Source organism: Mya arenaria, chromosome 12 (assembly GCF_026914265.1).
Source record: "Mya arenaria isolate MELC-2E11 chromosome 12, ASM2691426v1".
Classification (NCBI taxonomy): domain Eukaryota; kingdom Metazoa; phylum Mollusca; class Bivalvia; order Myida; family Myidae; genus Mya; species Mya arenaria.
Window position 1 is genome coordinate 10,347,316 of NC_069133.1, and position 15,229 is coordinate 10,362,544.

At 33.6% G+C, this 15,229-nt stretch overlaps 1 protein-coding gene across 1 annotated transcript in view; it reads left to right on the forward strand.

The window, feature by feature from the left end:
* LOC128211521 (nucleolar complex protein 3 homolog) overlaps positions 1–15,229 on the forward strand; it is a 39,505-nt gene that overhangs the window by 16,024 nt on the left and 8,252 nt on the right. Inside the window, exons 12-17 of the mRNA XM_052916416.1 lie at positions 1,984–2,100; positions 3,416–3,496; positions 4,907–5,007; positions 7,823–7,895; positions 8,318–8,453; positions 14,140–14,210. Of these exons, the coding sequence (XP_052772376.1) occupies positions 1,984–2,100; positions 3,416–3,496; positions 4,907–5,007; positions 7,823–7,895; positions 8,318–8,453; positions 14,140–14,210 (579 nt within the window). The remainder of the gene's footprint in view (positions 1–1,983; positions 2,101–3,415; positions 3,497–4,906; positions 5,008–7,822; positions 7,896–8,317; positions 8,454–14,139; positions 14,211–15,229) is intronic.

Genomic DNA, 15,229 nt, shown 5'->3' on the forward strand with positions numbered 1-15,229 from the left:
AGTAAAACTACTGTGAAATCATTTATATTCGTTGGCATGAAATTTCGTGGTTTGCCGAAAAAATACAATTTTGTGGGTACTTGAATTCGTGGTTTTTCAATTTTGAAAAAAAAAAGCGAATATGCGATCGTCCTAGATCGTTTGCATAATCTCCATGCGCTGGCCCGTGATTTCCGTCTTCTACGTCACGCGGTTTATGACACTCCCTAAAGTGGTACGAGATGCCAATTAGTGCATATACCCATGTCAATTTTCGATTTACTTGGGAATTAAGGTCATAAAAGAAGATGCACTCTGATAATAAATACAGATAGGGGAAGCCATTGAATACCAATTAAGAATTTTGCAAACTAAAAACACCAAAAAGGTGCGTATATTTAAATAAACAAGATCATATCAATATTTATTCACACGTTTTTGTTTATATTGAACGCGTGGTTTTGTACTTTGTCACGTTGGGTGCTCAGTAACCTCCAATGTAATCGATTAATTGTTTCATTAAATAAAGAAATCAAGTACCGACACTCCGTACGCGCATCTTGTAAACCTGGAGATTTTCATTAACAGCACACGTTTAAACACGTGCTTCTGTCATTTGGTTCATAAAAACACATTTAATTGATTTGGTGTATTATTTGTTTAAGGCAGATATAATATATTAACAAAACAATGATAGTAAAATATACAGCGAGACAGGTATAAAAGCTGTATACTGCGACTTCTGTAACGAATAAACTAGTATGTACATAACATGACAGTTGAAAAAGTGAATAAAGGGTCTATATTTCGTGGGATCTTAAATTTGTGGATCACTCTACCCACGAAAACCACGAACATTAATGCCCCACGAACATTAATGATTTCACAGTATATAAGACCTTCACTGAGTTCAGTAGGGCAAGTGTTTACAAAACATAATCAAACTGTTCTGTTTTGTATTTCTATTGCTATGCAGCGCATACACTGTAAAGCAGGAAACGCAAACACTTGCAGCAAATGTGTTAACTGAACGCATAGCGGGTACATGAGTTATTCTACAACCGTTTTTTCTATTTCCAAAATGGGACAACCACATGTAATTAATTTCAGTAATGATGAATACCCATTCATGCAAATAATGTCTTTGTTATTTTGAAAGTATTGAAATTAAGTTAAATTTAAAAATTGTCCTTTCCAATGCCTTGCAAGTGATAACCTGACTTGTATGTGATAACTTGACTTGTATGTGATGACCAAATTGCCAGTGATGACCTGACTTGTATGTGATAACTTGACTTGAATGTGATGACCAGATTGCCAGTGATAACCATATTTGTATGTGATAACCTGACTTGTATGTGATAAACTGACTTGTATGTGATGACCTGACTTGTATGTGACAACCTGACTTGTATGTGATGACCAAATTGCCAGTGATGACCTGGCTTGTATGTGATGACCAAATTGCCAGTGATTACCTTATTTGTATGTGATAACCTGACTTGAATGTGATAAACTGACTTGTATGTGATAACCTGACTTGTATGTGATAACCTGACTTGTATGTGATTACCTGATTTGTATGTGATAACCTGACTTGTTTGTGATGACCTGACTTGTATGTGATAACCTGAATTGTATGTGATAACCTGACTTGCATGTGATGACCTGACTTGTATGTGATAACCTGACTTGTTTGTGATGACCTGACTTGTATGTTATAACCTGACTTGTATGTGATAACCTGACTTGCATGTGATGACCTGACTTGTATGTGATGACCTGACTTGTATGTGATGACCTGACTTGTATGTGATAACCTGACTTGTTTGTGATAACCTGACATGTATGTGATAACCTAATCTGTATGTGATAACCTGACGTGTATATGATAACTTGACTTGTATGTGATAACAGGCAGGTTTGCAAACATTTGGCTTATGTTTCTTGTTTTCAGAAATTGCTTGAAGAACTTATCCTAATATAATATTTGTTACCGTCCAGGTACTGGAGACATTTTTAAGCCTGCGTATAAAGGAAGTAAGTTACACAGACCCGGTTGCAAAGGAGGAGGAGAAGAAAAAACAACACAACGACCACCTCTCTAGGAAGGAAAAAAAGGTACAGGGTGGTGGGACTTTTGTTAAGTTTAGGTATAAGATTGAATGGCGTCATCACAGAAAGCAATATTTTCATGAGTAAAAACATAGTTTTCTGTAATCAAAATGGAAATAAGTTTTGACCTTAATATACCAAAATTAAGTGTTCTGTTTCTTGAATGCTAAAATTTTATACAAATTCCTATTTAATTGTTCTTCAGTTATTGAAATAGGCAAAACAATGTAAACACATTTAATATAATTACAGTTTAAAAGTTCAACCTGGCAAAGTGAACGCTACATGACTTTATTAAAGCAACATCATTAAGATCGGTAAATAAATAAAAATTGATATTTCACTGCAGTACAGAAATAGGTGGGGAAGATAACATACCAAAATGCATAAAATGATTTGAAAATAACTTTTTAATTTTATGATATTTATGGGACTTTTTTCCAAACTTCTTTGTACCAGATTCAGGTATATCTCTTAAAAATGTATTGTTCTTTAAATTACTCCAATTAACAATAATTTTACATTCAAAGGACATTTTAAATATTTATTTGAGTTGATCTCACAGTCTTCACAGATTAAATCATTACTGGTATTGTGAAGTATCATTACTATAAAGTATTATAGTTTCTTGAAAGCAAATACATGGTAATGATGATCATTGATTATGTGTTGCCTAACATATTAATTTCTCATTAGTATGCTGTAATGTCTTTAACTGTTAACTTAATCTGACATGCTTTATTAAATTGTCTTGATCAGAACACCATGCCAGCTTCACAAAAATTCTGAAGATCTGACTTACCGCAGTACACCACTTGTGTATTCTTACTCTTAACTACTTAAGTATCTTTTTTCAAACTTTTTATGAAATATTTCATATATTGCAAAAGAATAAATATGAGAGAAAATGATTCTAACTGGGTAAAAAGTTTTAAGATTTGGAACCCTACAAGGCTGTAAAATGGGGAAATAATGGTGAAATAAGTGGGTTTTGAAGTAATTAATCAAGTGCTTTGAGAAACTGGAGCCAGTGGTAAGTTTAAATTATACCCCCCCCCCCCTAAAAAATGGCTGATGCCTGGTTCTTGTCTACATTTCAAAGGAGTTCTCAAAACTTGCAGTACTCCTATACATTTCCTGTTCATGGCCTCATTTCCTGTTCATGACCTCATTTCCTATTTATGATCTCATTTCCTGTTCATGACCTCAATTTTTGTACGAAATCTAATGAAGGCCAAGATTACCAAACTGTCATTTTCATAACTAATTTCAATAAATGAAGCATGATTTCAAATGTTATAAATATTTTATTTTCTTACAGCAAAAAAAGAAGGAGATGTTTATAGAGAGAGACCTGGAAGAAACAAAAGCCACAGAAGACAAGAAGAAAAGGCTGAAGCTGGTATGGATACAATTAATTAGCCTTCACATTAAATGCTTCTTCTAGTGTTTTGTAAGCTTAAGATAGTCAATGTTGGTTTGTATTGTATTATCCTTCATTTGTTTGTGTCATCTTGGTTTGCAAGGTATTGGCCTTCATTTTGTGTGTCATTGTTGGTTTGTATTGTATTATCCTTCATTTGTTTGTGTCATCTTGGTTTGCAAGGTATTGGCCTTCATTTTGTGTTTCATTGTTGGTTTGTATTGTATTATCCTTCATTTGTTTGTGTCATCTTGGTTTGCAAGGTATTGGCCTTCATTTTGTGTTTCATTGTTGGTTTGTATTGTATTATCCTTTATTTGTTTGTGTCATCTTGGTTTGCAAGGTATTGGCCTTCATTTTGTGTTTCATTGTTGGTTTGTATTGTATTATCCTTCATTTTTTGTGTCATCTTGGTTTGCAAGGTATTGGCCTTCATTTTGTGTTTCATTGTTGGTTTGTATTGTATTATCCTTCATTTTTTTGTGGCATCTTGGTTTGCTAGGTATTGGCCTTCATTTTGAGTTTCATTGTTGGTTTGTATTGTATTATCCTTCATTTGTTTGTGTCATCTTGGTTTGCAAGGTATTGGCCTTCATTTTGTGTTTCATTGTTGGTTTGTATTGTTTTATCCTTCATTTTTTTGTGTCATCTTGGTTTGCAAGGTATTGGCCTTCATTTTGTGTTTCATTGTTGGTTTGTATTGTATTATCCTTCATTTGTTTGTGTCATCTTGGTTTGCAAGGTATTGGCCTTCATTTTGAGTTTCATTGTTGGTTTGTATTGTATTATCCTTCATTTGTTTGTGTCATCTTGGTTTGCAAGGTATTGGCCTTCATTTTGTGTTTCATTGTTGGTTTGTATTGTTTTATCCTTCATTTGTTTGTGTCATCTTGGTTTGCAAGGTATTGGCCTTCATTTTGTGTTTCATTGTTGGTTTGTATTGTATTATCCTTCATTTGTTTGTGTCATCTTGGTTTGCAAGGTATTGGCCTTCATTTTGTGTGTCATTGTTGGTTTGTATTGTTTGGGCCTTCATATTGTTGCAACTTATTAGCTCTAATTTTGTGTGTCTATTGTAATGATCATTAAACAAATATATGCATTTTATTTCATTTAGCCAATTTTCTTGTAACCTTGATTTTTACTAAACAATCTTTAGTAAATCAAATTTATCTTTATGAGTTCTCAGAACTCTTGAATATAAGACTATTTCACAATTTATACCAAAACAAAATAGTGTTCGGAGCCGTTTGATCCAATTATTCATTATATTGGGGGCTATGCCAATAGATGTAGACTTTAAATTGGTATGGGAGTTAAATGAATAATTTAATGCAATAAATAAAAAAAAATGTTTTAATAACTTTTTTATTTTATAAACAATTTCAGCATACAGAAACTATCCAGGCAGTGTTCTTGACGTATTTCCGGATCCTGAAGAAGGCTACCAGCTCTGTTCTCTTCCCATCTGTGCTGGAAGGCCTTGCAAAGTAAGCTCTTTTAACAATGTGCATATGACAAAGTATTGTAAAATCAAGATTTGCAGGGACAGTATTCATAAAACATCTTGGGTCATTTCTTAACTCAAGTCAATTTCCTAAATTTTTCATTGTCGAATTAAAAGAAAAGTTCTAGTGTTTTTAACATAAAAGTATTTATATTACATGACATTTATGAAAATACAGTATTTAAGATATTATTATATTATAATATTATGTGACCAGTGAAAAACCTAACTTAGCAAAATGACTTAAGTGAGGAAATGACTTAACAAGTTTCATAAATACCAGCCCTGATGTTTGAATTTATGCACCTATAAATGTTATGCCCGCCATGGAGGGGCGCATATAAGGAACTTGAGACAGTGACAGATTTCCAGCAGGCCTGGTCAGGCACAGTAGCCAGTAATTATACTTGGCAGGAAGATTTTCTATACCGGGTACATCTCTGACCCTAGAGATTTGGACAAATGATCCTGCCCTCAGTGTTGGTTTTAGAAAACATAATTTGCAGGTTGTCTTAAACCCTAGGTGTGTCCAGTTCCCCATTTCGCTACCAGGATCCACCACCTACCACCTACGTCTTCCCTACCCTCTTGCCCATTTTTCACAAAACATTGATAGATTCATTATGTCTCCCCCTCTCTGGGGGAGACATATTGTTTTTGCCCTGTCCGTCAGTCCGGTAGTCCGTCAGTCCGTCAGTCCGTCCGTACGTCACACTTCGTTTCCGATCGATAACTGGAAAACCGCATGACCTAGGATCACCAAACTTGGTAGGGAGGTTGGTCATGAGGTGTAGAAGATCCCTATTGTTTTTGGGGTCACTAGGTCAAAGGTCAAGGTCGCGGCGACCCCCAATGTAAAAAACATTTCCGCTCAATATCTTGACAATGGTTTGACCTAGGTTCACCAAACTTGGTAGGGAGGTTGGTCGTGAGGTGTAGAAGATCCCTATTGTTTTTGGGGTCACTAGGTCAAAGGTCAAGGTCGCGGCAACCCCCAATGTAAAAAACATTTCCGCTCAATATCTTGAGAATGGTTTGACCTAGGTTCACCAAACTTGGTAGGGAGGTTGGTCGTGAGGTGTAGAGGATCCCTATTGTTTTTGGGGTCACTAGGTCAAAGGTCAAGGTCGCGGCGACCCCCAATATAAAAAACATTTCTGCTCAAAATCTTGAGAACGGTTTGACCTAGGTTCACCAAACTTGGTAGGGAGGTTGGTCATGAGGTGTAGAAGATCCCTATTGTTTTTGGGGTCACTAGGTCAAAGGTCAAGGTCGCGGCGACCCCCAATGTAAAAAACATTTCCGCTCAATATCTTGAGAATGGTTTGACCTAGGTTCACCAAACTTGGTAGGGAGGTTGATCATGAGGTTTAGAAAACTCCTATATTTTGGGGGGTCACAAGGTCAAAGGTTAACGTCGCTGTGACCTCTAATGTAAAAAAATATTTCCGTGCAATATCAGGAGAATGCTTTGATCTAGGTTCACCAAACTTTGAAGTGAAGTTGGTCATGATGTCTAGTTGATTTTGCAATCAGTTGGTCAAAGGTCAAGGTCACTGACCTTGAGGTGAAGAACCGGTTTCTGCTCAATAACTCAAGAACGTTTACACCCAGGAACTTCATACTTGGTATGCCAGTTAGTCATGACTAGTTGATGGCCCCTATTGATTTTGGGATCCATCATTGATTATTTCTCACCTACGACCACACAATGGGGGAGACATGCGCTTTTTTAAAAAAGCAATCTCTAGTTACTTTTAAATTCGAATAAGCTTTTTTCAAAATTTATTATATAAAATATTAGGATTTTTAATTGAAAAAGTGATCATCAATATGTTTCTGATAACATGGGGCCACTGTCTTTGTAAACTACTTATTGGACATTTCTGATGCAGCTTTCTTCAAAGTATGCTCCATCATTGTCATTTGTCATTAAAATTTCATATTTCAACAATTTATTAGCAGTTTTCAAAGCAACATATGTAGCATTGACTTAACAAATTGCAATATACTGTTATTAATTCATCATGGAATATTTTTTTACATGGAAATGCATTTGCATTTATTTCTTTCATTGTGCATCCATAATTGATTGCTTTAGTGCAAATGATCTCAGTTTACATCATCATTAAATCAAAGTGCTCTTTATGATTTAATTATTTATTTTTCAAGTCAAAAGACAAAATCATGTTATAATGATGTATGATTACCTTGAAATGGTGAATGCTTGACATGAAATATGTCTTTAATGAAGACATGGAAAAAAGAACCATCTATGGTATGACCATATACATCTCAAATTTCTCATAGCTGTCATGTTGTGCTTTAGGTTTTGCCCACATGATCTTATACACGTAGTCCCACTGTCATGTTATGTTATAGGTTTGCCCACATGATTTAAAACACGTAGTCCCACTGTCAGTTTATGTTATAGGTTTGCCCACATGATTTAAAACATGTAGTCCCACTGTCATGTTATGTTATAGGTTTGCCCACATGATTTTAAACATGTAGTCCCACTGTCAGTTTATGTTATAGGTTTGCCCACATGATTTAAAACATGTAGTCCCACTGTCAGTTTATGTTATAGGTTTGCCCACATGATTTTAAACATGTAGTCCCACTGTCAGTTTATGTTATAGGTTTGCCCACATGATTTTAAACATGTAGTCCCACTGTCAGTTTATGTTATAGGTTTGCCCACATGATTTAAAACATGTAGTCCCACTGTCAGTTTATATTATAGGTTTGCCCACATGATTTTAAACATGTAGTCCTACTGCCATGTTGTGTTTCAGGTTTGCCCACATGATCAGCGTCGATTTCTTTGACGACTTGTTTGCTGTATTCAACAAACTGATTGCTGATGAGGTCTGTTCACTCATTTGTTTTTACATATTTTCATTAATTTAAACCAAATGTGTTAAAATGAAAGTTGAAAATTGAATGCCTAAAGGTACAGTTAGCATTGCAAGTACAGTACCTGCTTACTGTACCTTTAGGGATTAAATGTTCAGCTTTCATTTTAAGATGAAAAATAAGTTTGGTTTAATCAAATACACCATTACAATCATGTTAACAGTAATAAGTATTTTCCATAAATGCATTATTTAGCAAGCAGTTAAAGGCATATCAGTCAGAATTGATGTTTGTTATACACATGTATGTATTGATTTTGAATAAGAGTGTCACTTTAAGAAGAGCCATGTTGGAAAGAAGAATGGATTTTGATGCAGTTATTAGTCTTAAATCATTTGTCATTGTGTCATGATTGTATCTACCTGCCTTTCTAGAGTTTGTCATACCGTGAGTCCCTGCACTGTGTACAAACGGCGTTCACCATACTGTCCGGCCAAGGCTCCGTGTTGAACATAGACCCAGTTGTGTTCTACAGACATTTTTACAAGAACCTCTTCCACGTGCACACAGGTGAGGTACTCGGAAAAAAATTCAGGCGATGTTTCATTATTTATTGAGCATGTGTTGCAAATGTAAAGGACCACAACAAAGTATCTTATAACTAAGTGCTGTGTGCCCACTGATGTTGTCCAAGATGCACTCTCTATATCTAAGATTCAGAATTGTACTTCAGCGGCAGTATTCATAAAACATCTTAAGTCATTTCTTAACTAAAAGATGATTTCCTAAAATTTTCAAAGTCATATTTAAAGAGAAGTGCAATTGTTAGCTCAACTATTCGAAGAATAAGGAGCGCTTTACTACTTACCCAAGCGTTTGCGTCGGCGTTGGCGTAACACCTTGGTTAAGATTTTACCTGCAACCAAACATCGGTTAATATCTCAGCAACTACTTGAGGTATTGCATTGAGACTTTATACAATTGTACTCAACCATCCAACCTACTTAATTAACCAAGTTAGATAACTCTAGTTTGCATTAAATGCCAAAAATAGGCCTTTATTATTTTAGATATTTATTAGTTAATATATCATAAAACAAGGGAGATACTTAACTTAGAAAATGGCTTAAGATGTTTTATGAATACTGGTACCTGCTATATTTTGTTTTAGCCTTGAGAAAAGTAAATGATTAATAGTTGCTATTCTTAAAATTTAGTTAAAAATCTACAATCAGATTTATGTTTTTACATTAACATCTCTGAGGTGCTAAATTTAAATGGATTACTTGAAAGATTAATGGTGCTCAACTTCAAAGTTAGTGAATTTTATTTGAGAAGAAACATCAAAAGCCTTTATTATTGTTGAAATTAATGGGATTTGAATCAAATTTTCATGGAAGGTATAGTTGCCATATGCATGAAACACTAAAAAAGGCATTAATTCCAGTATGAAGTTTTCCTTTTTAGCTCTACTGGCCAAAGGCCAGAAGAGCTTATGCGATGGTAATGTGTACGTAGTATGTGCATCCGTGCAGCCGTGCGTTTGTGCGTCTGTAAACAATTGCTTGTGAACACTATACAGTCTTCAGTTTTGATTGTATCTCAATGAAACTTGTACAGTATCTTGATATCCATTAGAGCTCGGTTCCTTTCGAAAACCAGCCAGATCTGCCCATGAATGCCTAGATTATGGGCCATGAAAGTTTTAAAGAAATGCTTTCTATTTTTAGCCATGTCGGCATGAGCGAATTATATTTTTAGCCAAGTTTACATATACATGTAAATTCAAGTCTAGAGTTAAGGGAGACAATCTGCAAGTCTAGGATTTTGAGAGACAATTTGCTTTTTGCTTCTGCAGTTGATTTTGTGAATTACTCTGCCTTGTTCTTGTTGAAAGCCCAAAGGCCATTTTTTAGCTTTAAGTTCTGTAGTTTGCGCATTCATCTTAACAAAATTGGTTGTGAATGTTTAAGTTATGCACCTGGTGTCATTACTGGCCACACCCAGGGTTCACAGGTTTGGTAAACATAAATCTGGAAAGGTTTGAAAATCTTTTTGTGTGTTCGTGCATCCATCTCAGCACAATTGATTGTGAATGTTTGTTCAAATTGATCAATGTTGTCCTAGGATGCCCTTGACTTTGACCTTTTGACCAACTTTTTGTAACTTTTAAAACTACAGAAATTTTTACTATGAGTACAGTTTTGAAAGCATTTTTTTTCTGTCAGATGACTTTTATTTGGCACATATTAATATAGTTCATGCAACTAATCTGCTTACAATATTTTCTGGGCTCAGATGTTGAACGTGCTACGTTTTCAGGTAACCCAAACACAAAACATAAACTATATGTCTGTTGCCTTTTTCCCATACATACATGCTCTGGATTGATATGACCACAAAAGCCATGCCAGTAGAGCATAGGCCCTTTTGGGCCTCTTGTTTACATTGAAATATAAAAGGAAAATAGTTAGTATAATATAGCCTCAAGAAAATATCCCAGAACTTCAGAAAACTTCATTCAAACAATGTGAAACCCATATGTTAAAAGTTTTGTTCAAAGGTAAAAACCAAAACAAACAAAAGTGACACCCCCCCCCCCCTAATAAAACTAATATCTCTTAAGGTCAAGGTCAAATCCTATCACTGAAAATTGAACAAATGTTAGGATGGTATTTGAGAGGCCATTGGGTGAAGGTCAGGGTTAATGTTTCAAAGCTATTAATAGTCTAAATAGTCTATGCTAATACTTAATTCAAATTTGGCTGTTGTTGAGATGGATAGTGTATTAATAAATTTATTGAATCATGACCTGCTGTTTGAATTTCAATGGACACTCTTGTTTTTTATAACCAAACCACCTTACATAAATTATTATGTTTAAATCAGTTATGAGAAAAAATAACTGATGAGGTGATATTTCAACAAAAACAATCATCCATCTTCATAAAATCATTTTATAGTCTTAAGTATCAAAAACTTCCTTAAAAACAATCAACAAGTAATCCAAAGATGTGAGAAAACAATAGACCCATTGTATTTTCTATTAAAATATGCAACATCACAATCTGACTGTTTGTTTTGAAAAGCTAAAATTTCAATGTAGTAGATGCCATTGAAGGGGAAAAAAAGAGAAAAAGAAAATTGTCAAAAACTTACATAAAATTGACATCTTTGTGAACAATGCATTGAATCTTACTTACTGATGTATCACGTCGCTTACGGAACATGCATCTTGTTGTAGATGCCATTAAAGCTAAAAGAGAAGTACATGCCATTAAAGCATAAAGTGTAGTAGATGCCATTAAAGCTTTCAGTGTAGTAGATGCCATTAAAGCTTAAAGTGTAGTAGATGCCATTAAAGTTTAAAGTGTAGTTGATGCAATTAAAGCTTAAAAGGTTGTAGATGCCATTAAAAATTATCAGATTAGTAGATGCCATTAAAACTTAAAGTTTTGTAGATGTCATTATAGCTAAAAGAGTAGTAGATGCCATTAAATCTAAAAGAGTAGTAGATGCTGTAAGCTTAAAGTGTAGTAGATGCTGTAAGCTTAAAGTGTTGATGATGCCATTTAAGCTAAACGTGTTGTAGATGTCATTAAAGCTAAAATTGTAGAAAATGCCATCAGGATTAGTAGATGCCATTAAAGATTAAAGTGTAGAAGATGCCATTATAGCTAAAAGATTAGTAGATGCCATTAAAGCTTAAAGGCTGGTAGATGCCATTACAGCTAAAAGAGCAGTAGATGCCATTAAAGCTAAAAGAGTAGTAGATGCCATTAAAGCTAAAAGAATAGTAGATGCCATTTGAACTAAACGAGAAGAAGATGCAATTAAAACTAAAAGAGTAGTAGATGCCATTAAAGCTAAAAGAGTAGAAGATGCCATTCAAGCTAAAAGAGTAGTAGATGCCATTAAAGCTTAAAGACTAGTAGATGCCATTTAAGCTAAAAGAGTAGTAGATGCCATTAAAGCTAAGAGTAGAATATGCAATTAAAGCTAAAATGTGTAATAGATTAAATTAAAGCTAAAAGTGTTGTAGATTCCATTAGAGCTAAGAGTAGTAGATGCCATTAAAGCTAAAAGAGTAGTAGATGCCATTAAAGCTTAAAGACTAGTAGATGTCATTTAAGCTAAAAGAGTAGTAAATGCCATTAAAGCTAATAGTAAAATATGCCAAAAGTGTAGTAGTGGCCATTAAAGCTAAAAGAGTAGTAGATGCCATTAAAGCTAAAAGAGTAGTAGATGCCATTAAAGCTAAGAGTAGAATATGCCATTAAAGCTAAAATGTGTAATAGATTAAATTAAAGCTAAAAGTGTTGTAGATTCCATTAAAGCTAAAAGAGTAGTAGATGCCATTAAAGCTAAAAGTGTAATAGATGCCATTAAAGCTTAAAGAGTAGTTTATGCCATTAAGCAAAAAAGTGTAGACTGTAGAAGATGCCGTTCAAGCTTAAAAGTGTAGAAGATGCCATTTAGATCAAAACATTAGCGCCAATAGGAAGGGATCACAAAATTAGCATTTGTCATTTCTCAAGTGATGGTTCAAAATTGTTTGTTTATTTCTACGACTGCAATATATCTTCTTGTTAAGGCAAAAAATATTTCTTTTGTGGCTACACCACTCATCAAATATATTTTTTGGCGTTCTCTCGGTCAAATATATAATGATTTTACACTGAATCAAACAAGTGTTTTCTGTTTTTCTATTATTTATGTCTGTGTTCTATTAAAGTAATTGATGCAGTCAATTTAAATTTGAATCAATAATTTATTTCAATAATTTATTTAAATTTCATAGAAATGCCAACACCATTGATAAGACTCTGAGTAACTATTCTGAAATTCACACCAGTAACGTAGTGATTTATTCATGAAATATTCGATTCTGACACTTTTCATCTCAAGTTTAATCCCTCTATATCATCATTACAATAATAATGCATTCATATCACATCCAATAAAACATTCATTATTTTAATGTTGGCTCTTAATGTCATGCAGTAATCATTTGGAACATAAATGATTTGATTTTTGCTGATGATTTTGAGGAATTTGCCTGTCATTTTATTTCATCAGTTAGAATTTCTTTGTCAAACATAAAACATCTTTTTGAAACTAATCATGATTTGTCATTTTTAGTGTACCCTGAAATATGAAAGCAATACTTAGATAAATAACAGGTAAACAAGACGGCTGTCTCCGCGTAATGTCAGCAAAATTGTTGCAAAATATTGCAACTTCAGTATTTAAAGTGACACTCTTTTTTTAAATCAATACATAAACATGCATAACAAATTTAAGTGAAAAACCTTGAACTGCTTACTTAATAATACATTTATGGAAAGTATTAATTACTGATAAAAAGATTGTAACCATGTATGCAATATATGAAAATAAAAAATATTGAATGATTGCTGAGTGCTAAAATATTTACTGTGATCTACTATCATTTCATAAGGTCGAGTTTTCTGCACCTCTCTTTCAAATTGAACAATCATATCGTTCATTTTCTCTGTTTGCCAAAGCTTCAGTAACACTGTTGAAATTGGTTGATTTTAGACTTCAGTTCACGCAATTTTTCGGACCAAATAGATTTCCGTCAGTTACTGTTTGATGTTGCAATAATAATAAATCATATGACTCAATTTGAATATTTGTATACATTTTAGCAATTTTGAACAAGTTTAAGGGATTTAAACACATTTTAGAGATAAGAACAACTTTTTTCAAGATTGTAACATGTTTTAATGATTAAGCACATTTAAGGGATTGAAATAGCTTGTCTTTTTCATGGCACAGCGTGTAAACACTTTAACCATGGGCAATATATGTTGTTTTTATAGTTTTTACTATTTCTTTAAGCTTATTTTTGACCGAAACTTATAAAATCACTCTTTAGTCCGTTTCCTGGATGGAAACCAGTACTTACATAATTTATGTAAAGTAATCCAAGATCGGATAGGAAGCATTTGAGCAACTTGCAATAGTCAACATTTTATTTGAAAGTTGATGTAAGATGTGTAATGTAACTCTCATACAGGGGTATTACTAGTGATAAGGGTATATGCATGAACACAACATCAGTTGCAATAGTCAAAGAAAGTTATTGGCCAAAATTGCAAATCTGGTGTAGAAATGGAAGGCTGGGCTTGGCTTCGTATCTGATCCATAGCACCAAAGTTGGCTTAGCTAGGCTTCTGTCCTAGCCCCCTGTGTGTTAGTAATGTTTGTTTCTTGTGATTTCACCCTGTAGGTTGTACGTCGGGTGATGTCAAGGTCGTGTTAGATTGCCTGGACATAATGGTCAGCCAACGAAAAAGACAGGTATGGATAGCGTTATAAATTCTGTTTTAGAAAGCCAATCATGTATTTTTGCTTATCTTATCTCATATTATTGTACATGTAGTACTTTATGGGTTTCAATGACATGATGCCAGGCCACCATGCTATAAATATTTATAACTGATAAAGTAATGGAGAGATTTACTATTCACATGACAACTATTGACTGTTTTAAAAGCATGTGGAATATGATTCAATATATTTTTTGTTAAACAAAGAAGGTTATTATCGAGGGTGGTCTTATCTTAAGTCATTTCCTAACTTAAGTCATTTTTCTAAGTAAAGTATCTCACTGGTCATATTATGATATAATAACTTTATAATATCTTAAATACTTAAGGACATGCAATTCACAAAATATGTTGCAAAAAAATGCTGGCACTTTTCTTTAAATTTGACTATAACAATTTTAAGAATTCAACTTAAGATAAGAAATGACTTTAAGATGTTTTATGAATACCAGTTACTTGTCCATAAAACATCTTAAGTCATTTCTTAACTAATGTCAATTCTCTCAATTGTTCATAGTCAAATAAAAATATATGTATAAGAGTTTTGTTACATAAAAGTATGTATTTTGAATCAAACCAATGTAAGTAAAGTATTTAAGATATTACCAGGCGGATTATATCCTATGATAAGCGAGATATTTCACTTAAGAAAATTACTTAAATTATGAAATGACTTAAGATGTTTTATGAAATCCTGCCCAGTAGTGTAACATTGGGTCAATTTAACCTTTGCCTGTAAGTCATTTACATAGACAATAAAAATAAATGTACTTTAATTACTAATGACATTTCTTTTCCTTGAATAAATAAGTTATTTAATGAAGCTTTACCGTGGTACATTTCCTTACTCTTTCATATCCATCGTAAAGTTTATTACTGAGGTTACTGCAGGTGATTTTTTTATTGCCCTTGTTGACATTAAAGTTTTACCTCATAACATCATTCTGATTCTTCAATATCATAGTAATACTTCAATCGACTTATGAATAT